Raw genomic sequence first — 19,848 nt, 5'->3', positions numbered from 1 at the left:
TTATCAAGTTCTGCTCTCCTGCGTCTGACTTCCCTGCCACCAGATACGCACCCCTTACAATATTTCTCTTTGCATATGATAGATTCAAATAGAGGGACTATATATTTTATCTCCACTTGACAATATTTAAAGGATCTGATGTATTAATTAATCAATCAGTTTAATGGTAAATATAAATCAATTTCATTTTATGACATATTTATAACAATCCTTCATTTCCATTATCACAATGAAGAAGACATGGTGTACAAACAATTTATTTAGGAAATAAGATGATCTCTTTTAAGTGGAACACATACATGACGACTCCTCCACAACTATCACAACTAATAATGGTAAATTTAACAACAAACAAATACCGTTTTTTTTAACTTTTTTTTTTACATTTGTGCATTGCAATATCCCTCACAAACTATAACAAAGCTAGTTATTAACAAAGAAAACTACATTTGACAACAATTCATGCTATGCAGACTGATGACAACTTAAAAGCTATACATTGCAAATATCCTTGATATATAAAATTCAACCAAAAGTTACAAGAAACATTTTTACTTGATTTTTGAATAGATTCTAGAATGGTTAAATGTTTGAATAGATTCATCTGGTTAAATGTTTCACTCATTCAAAACAGAAAGTTCTCTTCTCATGACCACCTGTTTCTACGTTAACACGTGAACGACACATTTACATTGACATAAAGTCAAGTGTTTTCATTGTGTCCCATCTGAAATGTCCCCCTGTCACACCAGGCAAACACACTCAAACCTCAGACCGTCAGCTGTCGTGGTCAAGGATGCTGTGATAATAATAATAATAATCCTTGTTGTTCTCTCACACATACTACTACTACAACTAACCCCAAACATGACATTTGCCCTTACATCAATGTAGCACTCTTACATCAACACTTAAGTCTATGTTCCAATGTCCATACTAGCATACTACTAGAATGCATGCACAATATATTGCTTGATTCCATACTAGCATACTACTAGAATGCATGCACAATATATTGCTTGATTCCATCGAAGTGGGATGCTGGAGGGGTATTTGAATAGAACGCTACAACAAACCCAAACTACTACAACTGCTCCACTTGAAACCACTGCATTGTTTTGAGTGACGATAGGGCCTCTCTTGGGGAATTAGTGAACATATGAATCAAGTAATACATGACATAACACTGCATAGTGCACAAAGTTTGTGATAGTCTATTTTATCTTGATGTTTGAGACATTTTGATGTTGATATCCAACGATTTTTCTGTTGTACTTCAATTGTGAAATTTCGTCAGTGTAAACAAATAAATAAATGATTTACCATCTCTAACAAACAAAACAAACAAGACATAAACTCACAATAATAATTTACAGAAGAAATTATAGTACAAACTTAGTATAAACATCCCAAAGTACTTTAAAATGCTATAAAACGGTCTCAAGGTCAACCTTCTTAGAGTTTGACAAACATTTTAAATGGGTAACTGAAGACCAGTTCAGGATGGTATAAGAAACAATACAAAATATAACTTTGTTTCATTAAGTCAGCAACATACGTCAGTGTGCTTTGGTATAAAAAAAGAGTTTGGCAGTTAATATTACATTTGATCGTATTTTTCACTGTATGGCTGAAACTGCTGAGCTCAATACAGAGACCTTTAGTTGCTGGGCGACCTAGACACCTTTACTGTACCAAGTTGCTCTCTATTCCAGCAAGAATATCAATATTTATCGAGTAACAATCATTTTATATTTACTTTTGTTAATGTAAAGCTGTAGAAAGTTAGAAAAGCACAAAAGTGGTTGTTGAAAGAATCCCTATAATATGTTGTCAACATCAGTTACTTAGATTTTTCCCATCGCCATGGCCTTTTTCATTTGTCCACATCTGTTTTCACTTCTCCAGGAAATGTCTTTTCACACAAGGCACTCAGAAAAACTGCAAAGGGCCATGGCTGCCCCTTCAATGGAAAGTTAGAGGCAAAAAGACTTTGGAGGGGCGAAGTTGAAGCTACATTTCTTTGGTTGAAATGACAAGCGACTCAGCGATAGGCTGGTGATCAGGTTATGAGGTTTAGTGTCTTTAGCCATTTGAAGTTTTCACATCCAACGCTGTTCAGTTATCTAGATAAAAAAAGAAGAAAAAGTATGATTATTTCTAAACACAAAGCTGAGGAATAACAGCATATCCAGAGTCATACAGTATGTAGATTAAGTCTATATACAGTATACAGCTGTATACCTATACAGTTTGGCAGTATGGTTCTGGGAATGTACAACACTGTATACAGCAAAAGGTGGAGCATTGGGTGTATCATTCCATAAAGCAAGACAACAACTATTTCACTGTGACAGTGAACAAGCAGTATTCTCATATTTGTGATCAAAGTAGCACCTGAAACATTTTAGACCACACACCAGACCTCCCGCAGTGTCACACACACACACACACACACACACACACACACACACACACACACACACACACACACACACACACACTAGTCTGAGTCATTGGAACCAGGCAAGGTGACAAGCAGAAAGAAAAGCATGACTGCTGTTCTCTTTTTAACAAAGCGTGATTTGTTTAATTTTTTATTATTGTTTGTTTTACAGCCGACACAAAGCAGAGACCTCTTTATGATCGTTACCTGATGGACAACACAGTTGGAAACTCCAGCTCATCTGAGTATTGGAAAAGATTTAGAAGGTTTTAACAACACTTTCCCCCCCTTCAGCTGCATTTTGTCTCCATAAAGGAGAGATCTCTCACCAAACAACCATTCAACACAACAGATCTGGGACAGAGCTAGAATGGTGCTACTAGCTATAGAACTCACCTCTGCACTCGTATTTGAGATCGGAGAAGAAGACCAGTTCCTGGGAGAACACAAACAGGCCTAACCGTCCTCCGGCAAACGTCTTGTCGTACACTGGTCCTGAGTCTGCCAAGATCTGTTTCCCTTCATACACCACAACCCTGCAAAATGCAACAAGACAATACATGAATGATTGAAAATGATCGCTTGGTGTGATCAACTGGATTCGATCCCAGGTCTCCTACATGCCACCAGACACTTAGATAAAACACACTATGGACAAAACACCCTGGATAATAGCTTAGCCTATTGTATATCATTTGTGCTTCTATTATACAAAGAATTTTCAGACCGTTACTGAGGAAAGAGTGATGGGTGTGATCAACTGGATTCGATCCCAGGTCTCCTACATGCCACCAGACTGTTTTAGCCCACTGAGCTAAATTCTAGGTATTAGGCTAGACTTGCTCACCTGATGAAACCAGTCTTGGGTCTGTGGATGAGGTGCCACCTGTAGGCTGTGTAATCCTTCCAGCCAATGTTTTTGGGATCGTGCCAAAGAGTGCGCACCTGTAGACAACAGAGAAGGAGAAAAATGATTTACTAAAGAGCTATGATCTCTGGTTACTTTATATATTTGATTGATTGACTGAAAGATTGCTCAATAGAGGGTATGACTACACCAGAGACACAGTATGATATGTTGGCTTATATGACTTAGCTGTGTCAGGGTGAGTGGCCACTTTGGATGGAATCTTGGATCTTAGCATACCTGATCTTTAGTGTTTCCTGTGTGCCACAGGGCGTTTCTCAGGTTCTCCCCTGTGCCTGTGGTTGAATTGACCACCTTCAGGGAGACACCAGAGATACCGAAGGCCTTGGAGGGTTTGTCTTCCCAGTAGGTCTGAGTGACCTGCTTCCACATCACCACGTAGAAGCGGCCGCTCGACTGGTAGCCGAACACGAAACCAGCGTAGTCGTCATCCCGGTCCGTATTCACATAGAACGTACCACTGAAGTCCACCGCGTTGAACTCATCAAAGCCTGGAATGGTGGGACAGAACATGTGAATACTAAGGATGAATGGTGGGACAGAACATATGAATACTAAGGATGGATGGTGGGACAGAACATGTGAATACTAAGGATGAATGGTGGGACAGAACATGTGAATACTAAGGATGGATGGTGGGACAGAACATGTGAATACTAAGGATGAATGGTGGGACAGAACATGTGAATACTAAGGATGAATGGTGGGACAGAACATGTGAATACTAAGGATGAATGGTGGGACAGAACATATGAATACTAAGGATGAACGGTGGGACAGAACATATGAATACTAAGGATGAATGGTGGGACAGAACATGTGAATACTAAGGATGGATGGTGGGACAGAACATGTGAATACTAAGGATGAATGGTGGGACAGAACATATGAATACTAAGGATGGATGGTGGGACAGAACATGTGAATACTAAGGATGGATGGTGGGACAGAACATGTGAATACTAAGGATGAATGGTGGGACAGAACATGTGAATACTAAGGATGAATGGTGGGACAGAACATGTGAATACTAAGGATGAATGGTGGGACAGAACATGTGAATACTAAGGATGGATGGTGGGACAGAACATGTGAATACTAAGGATGAATGGTGGGACAGAACATGTGAATACTAAGGATGGATGGTGGGACAGAACATGTGAATACTAAGGATGAATGGTGGGACAGAACATGTGAATACTAAGGATGAATGGTGGGACAGAACATGTGAATACTAAGGATGAATGGTGGGACAGAACATGTGAATACTAAGGATGAATGGTGGGACAGAACATGTGAATACTAAGGATGGATGGTGGGACAGAACATATGAATACTAAGGATGGATGGTGGGACAGAACATGTGAATACTAAGGATGGTTGGTTATTAAAAATTCATCAGGGATTCAGAATTAAAATGCATATACTGTACACTACATGGCCAAAATAATGTGGACACATGCTCGTTGAACATCTCATTCTAAAATCATGGGCATTAATATGACGTTGGTCCCCACTTTTGCTGCTATAATAGCCTCCACTCTTCTGGGAAGGCTTTCTGCTAGATGTTAGAACATTGCCGCAGGGACTTGCCCTGGTGTTTGGTGATTAGGCCTGAATCTCAGTCGGCGTTCTAATTAATCCCAAAGGTGTTGGATGGGGTTGAGGTCAGGGTTAAGTGCAGGCAAACAGTTATTGTGCTGATGTTGCTTCCATAGGCAGTTTGGAACTTGGTAGTGGCATATTGAACTGGCATATTGAACTGGAACTGTAAAACCAAGGACAGACAGTTTTCACTTGCTTCGCGCTTCAGCACTCTGCGTTCTCGTTCTGTGAGCTTATGTGACCAGCCACTTCGCGGCTGAGCTTTTGTTGCTCCTAGACGTTTCCACTTCACAATAACAGCACTTACAGTTGACGGCTCTAAGTGCACGGCTCTAGCAGGGGCGGCAGGGCAGAACTTTGACTAACTGACTTGTTAGAAAGGTGGCATCCTATAACGGTGCCACATTGAAATTAACTGAGCTCTTCAGTAAGGCTATTCTAATGCCAATGTTTGTCTATGGAGATTGCACGGCTGTGTGCTTGATTTTATACACCTGTCAGCAACAGATATGGCTGAAATAGCAGATTCCAATAATTTGAAGGGGTGTCCACATACTTTCATGTACACTATATATACAAAAGTATCTGAGGTAAGGTTGTCCTGCTCTACTCGCCCACTGTGATGCAAGGTCAAAATTGACAGTCTGCACATCTCTAAACTGTAGTGAATTAAATATCTCAAACGTATCTCTAATAATTCTATATTTTACGTCAGTATAGGGACTACATATTGAGGTTAATGTCCTACTCACCAACAGCGATGCCTGGGTCAGAGTTGACGGTCTGCACCAGCTCCTTGCCCTGATGCCTAACCACCCAGTTGGGGTCGATCTGCGTGGTTCCCTTGGGGTCCAGGTGCACCATCTGAAACTTCCGGAAGTTTGTGACGGTGACGGCGTTGTTCTCAGGACACACGTCAAGGATGTCCGGGATGTTGTCGTTGTCAAAGTCGTCTTTGCAGGCGTCTCCTCTACCGTCGCCTGTTGATAGAAGAACAGAAGACGCTGGGTTAAAATACAAAGTCCTAGTGTGACAACTTTGACTGTGGTCGTAACGAGGTCTGCTTTTTAAATGAATAACAGAGCACCATGAATTCATAATACAATGTTCCATCTTTGGTTGTTGCTCTCCTATTCCCTTTCAATGGAAGCTTTTATTGATTTATTATTAGGATCCCCATTCGTTTTTGAGAAGCAGCAGTTACTCCTCCTGGGGTGCACGATGAGTAAAAACGATCCATGCTAACCTGTAACTTTACTTCAAATGTCCATCATTTCTGGCGACTAAGATTGCCCCCCCCCAGGTGCAGGGTTAGGGTTCCGCGGTGCAGGGTTAGGTTAGGGTTCTGCCCCCCCAGGTGCAGGGTTAGGGTTCCGCGGTGCAGGGTTAGGTTAGGGTTCTGCCCCCCAGGGAAGGCAGACGTTTCACTTAGTCTGCTAAATTTTCATCAAAAAAGCGGAACAGAAAATAATCTCCCTCCATCTTTCCCATATCTCTCTCCCTCCCTGCCTCCCTATCCCCCCAATCCACACAGACTGTTTCAATTTAAAGCCAGTTCCCAGGTGCAGGGTTAGGGTTCCCAGGTGTAGGGTTAGGGTTCCCAGGTGCAGGGTTCCCAGGTGCAGGGTTTGGGTTCTCCGGTGCAGGGTTCCCAGTTCCCTGGTGCATGTTTAGGGTTCCCAGGTGCAGGGTTAGGGATCTCAGGTGCAGGGTTCTCAGTTCCCAGTTTTAGGTTTAAGGTTCCCCAGTGCAGGGTTAGGGTTCGCAGGTACAGGGTTCCCAGTTTCCAGGTGCAGGATTAGGGTTCCCAGGTGTAGGGTTAGGGTTTTCCAGTGCAGGGTTAGGGTTCCCCGGTGCAGGGTTCCCAGTTCCCAGGTGCAGGTTTAGGGTTCCCAGGTGCAGGGTTTGGGTTCCCCGGTGCAGGGTTCCCAGGTACAGGGTTCTCAGTTCCCTGGTGCAGGTTTAGGGTTCCCAGGTGCATGGTTAGGGTTCCCCGGTGCAGGGTTAGGGTTAGGGTTCCCAGGTGCAGGGTTTGGGTTCCCAGGTACAGGGTTTCCAGTTCCCTGGTGCAGGTTTAGGGTTCCCAGGTGCATTGTTAGGGTTCCTCGATACAGGGTTAGGGTTCCCAGGTGCAGGGTTAGGGTTCCCCAGTGCAGGGTTCCCAGTTCCCTGGTGCAGCTATTGGGTTCCCAGGTGCAGGGTTAGGGTTCTGCGGTACAGGGTTAGGTTACCCAGGTGCAGGGTTAGGGTTCCCAAGTGCATGAATGTAAAAGGGAGGGCAATAGGTTCTGCTTTGTGTTTTATGGTGGACAGGTGCAGGGAAGCCTCAAAGGGAGATTCCTGTACCACAAGCAGCAGTCTGTGTGATTATAGATAGTATCTACAGTATACTATATAGGGCTCTTACAGAGTCTACCTAATGGCTACTAATTCAGACAGCTACAGTCACAGCACTGTTCACAGGTGTGAGGGTATTCAACATGCTGATGCACGTGTGTGTGTGTGTGTGTGTGTGTGTGTGTGTGTGTGTGTGTGTGTGTGTGTGTGTGTGCGCGCGGGTATGCATACGTCCATGCACACGTGTTTTCCTCCTTACCATCAGAGTCCAGTTGATCTTTGTTGGGCGTCAATCTACAGTTGTCTCTATCGTCAGGGATACCGTCATTGTCATCATCGAAGTCACAGGCGTCCCCTTTACCGTCCTTATCGTGGTCTGCCTGGTTTGAGTTGGCCACATAAGGACAGTTGTCCAGGTTGTTCTGGTGACCGTCTTCATCAATGTCCTGGTTGTTGTCACACTGGTCTCCTACAAGGTCATTGTCTGTGTCAGCCTGTAAAAGAGGAGAGAGGAGTGTTACAGGTAATTGTCTGTGTCAGCCTGTTAGAGAGGAGAGTTACAGGTCATTGTCTGTGTCAGCCTGTTAGAGAGGAGAGTTACAGGTTGTTGTCTGTGTCAGCCTTTTAGAGAGGATAGTTACAGGTCATTGTCTGTGTCAGCCTGTTAGAGAGGAGAGAGGAGGGTTACAGGTCATTGTCTGTGTCAGCCTGTTAGAGAGGAGAGAGGAGGGTTACAGATCATTGTCTGTGTCAGCCTGTTAGAGAGGAGAGATACAGGTCATTGTCTGTGTCAGCCTGTTAGAGAGGAGAGAGGAGGGTTACAGATCATTGTCTGTGTCAGCCTGTTGGAGAGGAGAGAGGAGAGTTACAGGGCATTGTCTGTGTCAGCCTGTCAGAGAGGAGAGTTACAGGTCAATGTCTGTGTCAGCCTGTCAGAGAGGAGAGTTACAGGTCAATGTCTGTGTCAGCCTGTCAGAGAGGATAGTTACAGGTTGTTGTCTGTGTCAGCCTGTTAGAGAGGAGAGTTACAGGTCATTGTCTGTGTCAGCCTGTCAGAGAGGAGAGTTACAGGTCAATGTCTGTGTCAGCCTGTTAGAGAGGAGAGTTACAGGTTGTTGTCTGTGTCAGCCTGTTAGAGAGGAGAGAGGAGGGTTACAGGTCATTGTCTGTGTCAGCCTGTTAGAGAGGAGAGAGGAGGGTTACAGGTCATTGTCTGTGTCAGCCTGTTAGAGAGGAGAGAGGAGGGTTACAGGTCATTGTCTGTGTCAGCCTGTTAGAGAGGAGAGAGGAGGGTTACAGGTCATTGTCTGTGTCAGCCTGTTAGAGAGGAGAGAGGAGGGTTACAGGTCATTGTCTGTGTCAGCCTGTTAGAGAGGAGAGAGGAGGGTTACAGGTCATTGTCTGTGTCAGCCTGTTAGAGAGGAGAGAGGAGGGTTACAGGTCATTGTCTGTGTCAGCCTGTTAGAGAGGAGAGTTACAGGTTGTTGTCTGTGTCAGCCTGTCAGAGAGGAGAGTTACAAGTCATTGTCTGTGTCAGCCTTTTAGAGAGGATAGTTACAGGTCATTGTCTGTGTCAGCCTGTTAGAGAGGAGAGAGGAGGGTTACAGATCATTGTCTGTGTCAGCCTGTTAGAGAGGAGAGAGGAGGGTTACAGGTCATTGTCTGTGTCAGCCTGTTAGAGAGGAGAGAGGAGGGTTACAGGTCATTGTCTGTGTCAGCCTGTTAGAGAGGAGAGAGGAGAGTTACAGGTCATTGTCTGTGTCAGCCTGTTAGAGATGAGAGTTACAGGTTGTTGTCTGTGTCAGCCTGTCAGAGAGGAGAGTTACAGGTCATTGTCTGTGTCAGCCTGTTAGAGAGGAGAGTTACAGGTCATTGTCTGTGTCAGCCTGATTTTCCAGAACTTTACTAAATGTTTTCCAGAATTCCCGGTTGGAAGATTCCTGGAATGAGGAATAAGGAGGGAGTGAATCCTCCAACTACAACTGGGATTTCTGGGAATTTTTATAATGTTTCTGGAATTTATCAACCCTAATAGCAATGGGGTAGCTTTTGTAATTACACAAGTAGTGTAATAGTGACTGTTTCTTTTTCCTACCTGGTCAGGGTTGTGTAATAGAGGACAGTTGTCACACTGGTCACCCACTCTATCCATGTCAGTGTCCTTTTGGTCATTGTTGTACACGTACGGACAGTTGTCTTGCTCATTTGGGATTTCTAAAGGAAAGGGGAAAAGGACAATGAAAAGGAAAATTGTAATATTGTGTGTTCAGGACTTATCTTGAGTCATAATCTTAGATATTTGCTTGCATGTCAGTTAAGAACAAATTATTATTTTCAATGATAGCAGTGGGTTAACTGCCTGTTCAGGGGCAGAACAACAGATTTGTACCTTGTCAGCTCAGGGATTTGAACTTGCAACCTTCTGGTTACTAGTCCAACGCTCTAACCACTAGGCCTAACCACTAGGCTACCCTGCCGCCCCGAGCTAATGCTAATCAATCAGTTGAGGGTGAAAAGATGAATCGCAAATCTGCCAGCTAGTCATTCCTTTGCATGATAAACTATCCCGCAATAATCCATGAAATATCTTCTTAGTAACCATTACCAATTTTTAAAGTACTGTTAAAGGGATACTTGGGGATTTTGGCAATGAGGCACATTATCTACCTCCCAGAATCAGATGAACTTGTGGATAGCATTTATATGTCTTTGTTTCCAGTTTGAAGGAAGTTAGAGGAAGTTTCAATAGCCAATGCTAACTAGCGTTAGCACAATGACTAGAATGTTAGCAGATACCCATAGACGTCCAGCCATTGCGTTAACACTAGCTAGCAATTGAGCTAGCGCGAGTTAGCAACTTCCTTCAAACCGCATGCAAAGACATAAAAATGGTGTCGGCGAGATCCGCTGACTCGGGGGAAGGAGATAAATGATCCCTTTAAATAATACATTAGAGGCATATAAAAGTTAAGAGTTGAAGGAGCCTTTCCCCTAACTATAATGTAACAGTGAAGCATATTCTTTAGTAATTTGGTCAGAAATAACTGGTACCATCTCCATCAATGTCGACAGCACAGGCATCTCCTTCGCCGTTGTGGTCAGTGTCAATCTGGGCAGGGTTGTGTTCATAGGGGCAGTTATCACAACGGTCACCCACATCATCTTTATCAAAGTCAAACTGTCTGGGGTTATACAGGAGAGGACAGTTGTCCTGAGGAGAGAGAGAGAGAATCAAAATGAGAATTATTAAAGCGTCCGTTGCTTGAAGAGGGCATTTGATTTCCTATTTAATTCATCTAAATACCCCGATGAAGGCATTTGCCGAAATGCGTTGGTTTTAACAATAAAACATTGACCCTTGAAGCAAACTTCTATTGTCCTACCAAGAGTTACTGAATATCTTTTCACCTATTTAATACATTTGCCTTAAAGGTACAACACAGGCATTTTTATCTCAATATTAAATCATTTCTGGGTAACAATGAAAAGATGAATCGCAAATCTGCCAGCTAGTCATTCCTTTGCATGATTTACTATCCCGCAATAATCCATGAAATGCCTGTCAACGCAGGCATTTTTATCTCAATATTAAATAATTTATGGGTAACAATCAAGTACCTAACTGTTATTGTTTTCAATTAAAATGGTTGAAAATAGTTTCTTAGCAAAGAGCAATTTCTCAAACAATAATTTTGCTAGGAGTGTCTGGGAGTGGTCTGAGTGAGAGGCCTAATTGGAGAAGCCTAGTGAGAGGCCTAATTGGAGAAGCCTAATGGGAGGCATAAGTAGCTAGGTTTGAAACTATCTTTGTTATTGGTCTATTAGTTTATATCGCCAGGCAGGTCAAAACTCCACCCATGCAAAACAAGTTGAAATTTCAGGAGGTCTTTTCAAACAGCTCTTACACTAAAAGGGCATAATCATCATTTTCAGAATTTCACAGTATTATTCCAACCTCATAGTGTGGAAATATATACACTGCTCAAAAAATAAAGGGAACACTTAAACAACACAATGTAACTCCAAGTCAATCACACTTCTGTGAAATCAAACTGTCCACTTAGTTAGCAACACTGATTGACTATAAATTTCACATGCTGTTGTGCAAATGGAATAGACAACAGGTGGAAATTATAGGCAATTAGCAAGACACCCCCAATAAAGGTGTGGTTCTGCAGGTGGTGACCACAGACCACTTCTCAGTTCCTATGCTTCCTGGCTGATGTTTTGGTCACTTTTGAATGCTGGCGGTGCTTTCACTCTAGTGGTAGCATGAGACGGAGTCTACAACCCACACAAGTGGCTCAGGTAGTGCAGCTCATCCAGGATGGGACATCAATGCGAGCTGTGGCAAGAAGGTTTGCGGTGTCTGTCAGCGTAGTGTCCAGAGCATGGAGGCCCTACCAGGAGACAGGCCAGTACATCAGGAGACGTGTAGGAGGCCGTAGGAGGGCAACAACCCAGCAGCAGGACCGCTACCTCTGCCTTTGTGCAAGGAAGAGCAGGAGGATCACTGCCAGAGCCCTGCAAAATGACTTCCAGCAGGCCACAAATGTGCATGTGTCTGCTCAAACGGTCAGAAACAGACTCCATGAGGGTGGTATGAGGGCCCGACGTCCACAGGTGGGGGTTGTGCTTACAGCCCAACACCGTGCAGGACTTTTGGCATTTGCCAGAGAACACCAAGATTGGCAAATTCGCCACTAGCACCCTGTGCTCTTCACAGATGAAAGCAGGTTCACACTGAGCACATGTGACAGACGTGACAGAGTCTGGAGACGCCATGCAGAACGTTCTGCTGCCTGCAACATCCTCCAGCATGACCGGTTTGGCAGTGGGTCAGTCATGGTGTGGGGTGGCATTTCTTTGGGGGGCCGCACAGCTCTCCATGTGCTCGCCAGAGGTAGCCTGACTGCCATTAGGTACCGAGATGAGATCCTCAGACCCCTTGTGAGACCATATGCTGGTGCGGTTGGCCCGGGGTTCCTCCTAATGCAAGACAACACCTCATGTGGCTGGAGTGTGTCAGCAGTTCCTGCAAGAGGAAGGCATTGGACTGGCCCGCCCGTTCCCCAGACCTGAATCCAATTGAGCACATTTGGGACATCATGTCCAGGAGTTGGCGGATGCTTTAGTCCAGGCCTGGGAGGAGATCCCTCAGGAGACCATCCGCCACCTCATCAGGAGCATGCCCAGGCGTTGTAGGGAGGTCATACAGGCACGTGGAGGCCACACACACTACTGAGCCTCATTTTGACTTGTTTTAAGGACATTACATCAAAGTTGGATCAGCCTGTAGTGTGGTTTTCCACTTTAAATTTGAGTGTGACTCCAAATTCAGACCTCCATGGGTTGATAAATTTCATTTCCATTGATCATTTTTGTGTGATTTTGTTGTCAGCACATTCAACTATGTAAAGAAAAAAGTATTTCATAAGAATATTTCATTTATTCAGATCTAGGATGTGTTATTTTAGTGGTCCCTTTATTTTTGTTGAGAAGTGTATATTAAAACAAAGGACAATAATGTTTTGGACTTCACAGGGCCGTTAAAAAAGGTCTCCTACTCTCTCATCCACGATTGCATCATTGTCATCATCCTTGTCGCAAGCATCTCCCTGGCCGTCTTTGTCAAAGTCCTCTTGTCCAGAGTTAGGCAGGTTGGGGCAGTTATCCTGTTAAAGATTGATAAAGAAATGGAAACAGTTTTAGATATAGCCATAGGAAGAACTATCAACGAGTGACATAAGAATGGAAAAATTAAAACATTTGGAATATCTGCAGGTCTGGTATTGAGGATAAAAGTTTCCTGGACCTAGATTAAACCTAGTCCTAGACTAAAGTGCATGCTCAATTGAAAATCTCAATTGAAACAAATGTTTATTCCAGGACTAGTCCAGGAAGGTCTAGGTTTAATCAAGGACTATGGACTGGGCTTAATGTGGCCCAGGAAACATAATGTTAGGGTCTGTTACCTTCCTGCAGTGATAGGTGGCGTTGGCGCCACACACCAGGTTCTGATTGGGCCATCCGTCTAGGTCAGAGTCCTCTCCACAGATGAAGCCATCCCCGGCATAGCCTATCCTACAATCACACTTATACATGGGGTCACTGAAGTGGCTAAGGTAGATACACTCAGCTGAACGGTGACAGTTGTGGGTCTTGTCTTTGCAGGGGTTCTCTGGCTCGCAAACCTAGAGAGATAGAGATAGAGATGCAATAGAGAGAAAGAGAACAGTCTAAGAAGACCCCTCAGCCGGGGTATATTGGCCAAATATGACCTTATTGCTTAAATAAACCATTTAGTTTTGTCTAATTTTGCATATTTTCATTTCCCAAGGAAGAACATGGTAAAAGTGCAGAAAATCAGCGTATCAATCTCATCGTGAAGTGTGTTCTCAGATGTCATGTTATGTAACATTATGTGATGTTATGCCATGTTATGTGATGTTATGCCATGTTATGTGATGTTATGCCATGTTATGTGATGTTATGCCATATGTGAGGGCTGTACTTCTGAACCTATATGCCCCCTGCTCTGCCCTGACCCCTGTGCCCTGTGGATTCTGCTACAGTGTATTGTGTAGCTACAGCAAGAGAACACTGTTATGGCTACAGCTGTTATATCTCTATGGCTACAGCTGTCCATCTATAGTCCATGAGCTCATACCATAACGTTACAACAGCGTGATAACCAATAAGAAAACATTAATTCCTTTAATCAGCTCTGGGATACAGAGGCGCTCAATGCCAGCTATGAGACAATTCCCTTTCCCCTTCCCTCAAATCAATTCGTAGGATGTTAGCCTCGGATGTTAGCCTCGGATGTTAGCCTCGGATCAGAGCAGGCCCAGTTTTTAAAGGCCAGTGACAAGGTAGTGATTTACTAGGTATGTTATGCAACATTAGGGCAGAGCAGATCTGGGTTCAAATATTATTTGAGATCATTCAAATACTTTTGAGTGTTTGTTTTTGCCTGTCTGGAGTGCCAGAAGGGCAGGGTTTGTAGTTTTGTGACGACTCTATTGGTTCCATTGTGCCAGGTAAGCTCAATCAAGCCCTGATAGTATTTTAAATCATTTCAAATATTATTTGAACCCAGGTCTATTGGAAAGCAGAGCTATGTAGCGAAATGATTCAACTTCCCAACAGGATTCACAGTTCTAAAGGAGAAACAATGTATGTATACCACAACAGACGTGGTGCCAGTGTTAATGACCTAACAAAGCATAATTAAAACATCAGATGTTTGTGGTTAGAGTGGAAACTGAGTGCTAACATATACACCATCAGATACACATACACATTACTTTGTAAAGTTTCACACACTTTATAGCTCTCATAGCAACTACCCACTCTACTAATACTGTAAACCAAGCCTCATACCACCTCTACTAACACTGTAAACCAAGCCTCATACCACCTCTACTAATACTGTAAACCAAGCCTCATACCACCTCTACTAATACTGTAAACCAAGCATCATACCACCGCTACTAATACTGTAAATCAAGCCTCAAACCACCTCTAATAATACTGTAAACCAAACCTCATACCACTTCTACTAATACTGTAAACCAAGCCTCATACCACCTCTACTAATACTGTAAACCAAGCATCATGCCACCTACCACTGCTACAAATACTGTAAACCAAGCCTCATACCACCTCTACTAACACTGTAAACCAAGCCTCATACCCCCTCTACTAATACTGTAAACCAAGCCTCATACCAACTCTAATAATACTGTAAACCAAGCCTAATACCACCTACCACTGCTACAAATACTGTAAACCAAGCCTCCTACCCCCTCTACTAATACTGTAAACCAAGCATCATACCAACTCTACTAACACTGTAAACCAAGCCTCATACCATCTCTACAAATACTGTAAACCAAGCCTCATACCACCTCTACTAACACTGTAAACCAAGCCTCATACCAACTCTACTAATACTGTTAACCAAGCCTAATACCACCTACCACTGCTACAAATACTGTAAACCAAGCCTCCTACCCCCTCTACTAATACTGTAAACCAAGCCTCATACCAACTCTACTAATACTGTAAACCAAGCCTCATTCCAACTCTCATCTCTGCTAATACTGTAAACCAAGCCTAATACCACCTACCACTGCTACTAATACTGTAAACCAAGCCTCCCACCACCTCTACTAATACTGTAAACCAAGCCTCCTACCACCTCTACTAATACTGTAAACCAAGCCTCAAACCACCTCTACTAATACTGTAAACCAAGCCTCCTACCACCTACTACGTCTACTAATACTGTAAACACAGCCTCACACCACCTACCATCTCTACAAATACTGTAAACCAAGCCTCATAAAACTCTACTAATACTGTAAACCAAGCCTAATACCACCTACCACTGCTACAAATACTGTAAACCAAGCCTCCTACCACCTCTACTAATACTGTAAACTAAGTCTCATACCACCTCTACTAATACTGTAAACCAAGCCTCATTCCAACTCTCATCTCTACTAATACTGTAAACCAAGCCTCATAAAACTCTACTAATACTGTAAATCAAGCCTCCTACCACCTACCACTGCTACAAATACTGTAAACCAAGCCTCCTACCACCTCTACTAATACTGTAAACTAAGCCTCATACCAACTCTACTAATACTGTAAACCAAGCCTCATTCCAACTCTCATCTCTGCTAATACTGTAAACCAAGCCTAATACCACCTACCACTGCTACTAATACTGTAAACCAAGCCTCCCACCACCTCTACTAATACTGTAAACCAAGCCTCCTACCACCTCTACTAATACTGTAAACCAAGCCTCAAACCACCTCTACTAATACTGTAAACCGAGCCTCCTACCACCTACTACGTCTACTAATACTGTAAACACAGCCTCACACCACCTACCACTGCTACAAATACTGTAAACCAAGCCTCCTACCACCTCTACTAATACTGTAAACCAAGCCTAATACCACCTACCACTGCTACTAATACTGTAAACCAAGCCTCCTACCACCTATATTAATACTGTAAACCAAGCCTCCTACCAACTCTACTAATACTGTAAACCAAGCCTCAAACCAACTCTACTAATACTGTAAACCAAGCCTCCTACCACCTACTACGTCTACTAATACTGTAAACACAGCCTCACACCACCTACCTTCTCTACAAATACTGTAAACCAAGCCTCATACCACCTCTACTAATACTGTAAACCAGCATCCTACCACCTCTACTAATACTGTAAACCAAGCCTCCTACCACCTACCACCTCTACTAATACTGTAAACTAAGCCTCATACCACCTCTACTAATACTGTAAACAAAGCCTCATACCAACTCTTCTAATACTGTAAACCAAGCCTCCTACCACCGCTACTAATACTGTAAACACAGCCTCATATCACCTACCATCTCTACTAATACTGTAAACCAAGCCTCATACCACCTCTACTAATACTGTAAACCAAGCTTCCTACCACCTACTACGTCTACTAATACTATAAACACAGCCTCACACCACCTACCATCTCTACAAATACTGTAAACCAAGCCTCATACCACCTCTACTAATACTGTAAACCAAGCCTCATACCACCTCTACTAATACTGTAAACCAAGCTTCCTACCACCTACTACGTCTACTAATACTGTAAACACAGCCTCACACCACCTACCATCTCTACAAATACTGTAAACCAAGCCTCATACCACCTCTACTAACACTGTAAACCAAGCCTCATACCACCTCTACTAATACTGTAAACCAAGCCTCATACCACCTCTACTAATACTGTAAACCAAGCCTCCTACCACCTACCACCGCTACTAATACTGTAAACACAGCCTCATACCACCTACCATCTCTACTAATACTGTAAACCAAGCCTCATACTACCTCTACTAATACTGTAAACCAAGCCACATACCAACTCTTCTAATACTGTAAAGCAAGCCTCAAACCAACTCTACTAATACTGTAAACCAAGCCTCCTACCACCTACCACCGCTATTAATACTGTAAACACAGCCTCATACCACCTACCATCTCTACTAATACTGTAAACCAAGCCTCATACTACCTCTACTAATACTGTAAACCAAGCATCATACCCCCTCAACTAATACTGTAAACCAAGCCTCATACCACCTCTACTAATACTGTAAACCAAGCCTCATACCACCTCTACTAATACTGTAAACCAAGCATCATACCACCTCTACTAATACTGTAAACCAAGCCTCATAACACCTCTACTAATACGCTGCCTAAAGAATACACTAGGTCTAAAACCGATATAGAGTGGCACAGGCGTACCTGTTTGTTCTTGCTGGCAGCCTCCACCCCCACACCGAAGGGCTGTGTTCCCTTGTAGCGGGGTGGGCAGGCCAGACAGTGGAACCCTGGGTCTGTGTTGACGCAACGCAATGCTCCACCAGCTTTAAAGCAGACATCTGACACAATGTCACACTGAGAAGGGGAAAAAAACATATCAAATCAATGAATTAATCAGTTCATCAGTCAGAAAGCAGAGCCCATGATCTATCAGAGCCCATGTCCCACTGAGGAGGAAGAGGGTCAGATCAATCAATCAATCATTCATATTGATCTATTAGAGCCCATGTCACACTGAGGAGGAAGAGGGTCAGATCAATCAATCAATCATTCATATTGATCTATTAGAGCCCATGTCACACTGAGGAGGAAGAGGGTCAGATCAATCAATCAATCATTCATATTGATCTATTAGAGCCCATGTCCCACTGAGGAGGAAGAGGGTCAGATCAATCAATCAATCATATTGATCTATCAGAGCCCATGTCACACTGAGGAGGAAGAGGGTCAGATCAATCAATCAATCATTCATATTGATCTATTAGAGCCCATGTCACACTGAGGAGGAAGAGGGTCAGATCAATCAATCAATCATATTGATCTATCAGAGCCCATGTCACACTGAGGAGGAAGAGGATCAGAAGTAGGGTCAGATTATAAAAGGGTAACAGGTCAAGACTATGAATGAGTTCAGGATGAACTAATGGTTAGAGTTAGGCATAGCCTGGTGACCTACATTATTTAGGGCTATGATTAGAGCTAAGGTTAGCGTTAACCATTAGTTAAAGTATCTAACTTGTGTAACCTTCTTTAACCCTAAATTACCTCGTTGACATCTTCACAGTGGGTGCCGTTGCCACGGAAACCAAGGGGGCAGGGTCCACACTCCCAGGATCCGTCAGAGCCGCTGTTACAGTGCACTCCCCCAAAGCATGGGTTAGACAGACAGCCGTCTGACAGGGAACAATAAAACATGGTTAGACAGACAGCCATAAAACATGGTTAGACAGACAGCCGTTTGACAGGGATTAGCATGGGTTAGACAGACAGCCGTTTGACAGGGATTAACATGGGTTAGACAGCCGTCTGACAGGGATTAGCATGGGTTAGACAGACAGCCATCTGACAGGTGTTAGCATGGTTGGCAGACAGCCATCTGACAGGTGTTAGCATGGTTGGCAGACAGCCATCTGACAGCGATTAGCATGGTTAGCACACAGCTGTCTGACAGGGATTAGCATGGTTAGCAGATACATAAAAGAGCTATAACTAAAACAGCCATGTGAAAGAAACATGGGGACCGGTTATGACAGTGAAGAGAACCAGGGCATGTCTAATGCAGCTACGTTTGGACATTTGTGTATTGATATTTCGATATTGACATTTAGCTTCTCCAGGTTGCTCCCTTCAGGTTGCTCCCTTCATGTCTCTCCAAGTTAGCAGGTTTCAGTGCTTTCAGAGCAATGTTAGCATTAGCTAATGTCTTCCTTCTCATAATAGGCCAAACACATCCTCCCAGACTTTGTTATCAGCACAAATATGTGAATAAATTAGTCTGGAAGCCATTCTGAGGTATAATAACTAAACAGGAATGTTAGAATGAACTGAAATAACTCAAAGTTACAGAGGGAAAGGGATGAGGGTGGAGGTGCGACACATACAGACGCACACAAACACACACAGTCCACACATACACGTACACACACACACACATACACACACACTCACCGATAGGGCAGTCCTGTTTGTTGCAGGCGTTACTGTCATTGGTCTCCCCAGGGCACTTCTTGCCTTTGTACTGGGGTTCGGGGCTGTTACAGACACGGGTCCGACCCTTAACTCCACCCCCACAGGTTGCCGAGCAGATCGCCCATGGCGACCACGGTCCCCAACCACCGTCAACTGCAGATGGACAACAAATAAACAGTTAGTGGGCCATCACTACTGTTTGTTAGGATCTCTTTTAGATCACGTTGGGCGCTAGTCTTCAAGAGTCCATGGGGAGGTTTTACTACTTTACATTACTGCCTTATCTCTTAGTCTCTTTGACCGTAAGAAAGTAAATTACAGTAGTAGTCGAAGGCCTACAGTCACACACAAACCACTCTACACATCTCCTAGGGGTCATTCGATTCTCAGCCCTGTTGTGGTCTGGAAGCTAGAACCGCAGTTGGGCACATGCCGAGT

The 19,848-nt window shown here is 43.5% G+C and overlaps 1 protein-coding gene across 7 annotated transcripts in view; it reads right to left on the bottom strand.

Annotated features, from left to right (window-relative positions):
- Nucleotides 1-241: 241 nt before the first annotated feature.
- LOC110503016 (thrombospondin-2) overlaps nucleotides 242-19,848 on the bottom strand; it is a 154,632-nt gene continuing 135,025 nt past the window's right edge. For 3 of the 7 annotated variants that reach the window (XM_090217581.1, XM_036960899.2, XM_036960898.2), the window contains exons 10-23: nucleotides 19,390-19,563; nucleotides 18,487-18,614; nucleotides 17,644-17,796; nucleotides 13,292-13,510; nucleotides 12,884-12,991; nucleotides 10,368-10,527; nucleotides 9,412-9,530; nucleotides 7,576-7,810; nucleotides 5,732-5,959; nucleotides 3,594-3,865; nucleotides 3,294-3,391; nucleotides 2,843-2,982; nucleotides 2,654-2,687; nucleotides 242-2,126 (exon numbers count right to left, since the gene is read on the bottom strand). In XM_090217581.1, the coding sequence (XP_090073707.1) occupies nucleotides 2,123-2,126; nucleotides 2,654-2,687; nucleotides 2,843-2,982; nucleotides 3,294-3,391; nucleotides 3,594-3,865; nucleotides 5,732-5,959; nucleotides 7,576-7,810; nucleotides 9,412-9,530; nucleotides 10,368-10,527; nucleotides 12,884-12,991; nucleotides 13,292-13,510; nucleotides 17,644-17,796; nucleotides 18,487-18,614; nucleotides 19,390-19,563 (2,072 nt within the window). In that variant the 3' untranslated portion in view covers nucleotides 242-2,122. Of the gene's footprint in view, nucleotides 2,127-2,649; nucleotides 2,688-2,842; nucleotides 2,983-3,293; nucleotides 3,392-3,593; nucleotides 3,866-5,731; nucleotides 5,960-7,575; nucleotides 7,811-9,411; nucleotides 9,531-10,367; nucleotides 10,528-12,883; nucleotides 12,992-13,291; nucleotides 13,511-17,643; nucleotides 17,797-18,486; nucleotides 18,615-19,389; nucleotides 19,564-19,848 lie in introns of those variants that run through there. The other 4 variants (XM_090217582.1, XM_036960900.2, XM_090217580.1 and 1 more) reach the window with 2 other exon arrangements.

The sequence above is a fragment of the Oncorhynchus mykiss genome, chromosome 23 (genome assembly GCF_057628025.1).
Source record: "Oncorhynchus mykiss isolate SJ-2025 chromosome 23, ASM5762802v1, whole genome shotgun sequence".
Lineage (NCBI taxonomy): Eukaryota > Metazoa > Chordata > Actinopteri > Salmoniformes > Salmonidae > Oncorhynchus > Oncorhynchus mykiss.
This window is presented reverse-complemented; position numbering and strand designations above follow the sequence as displayed.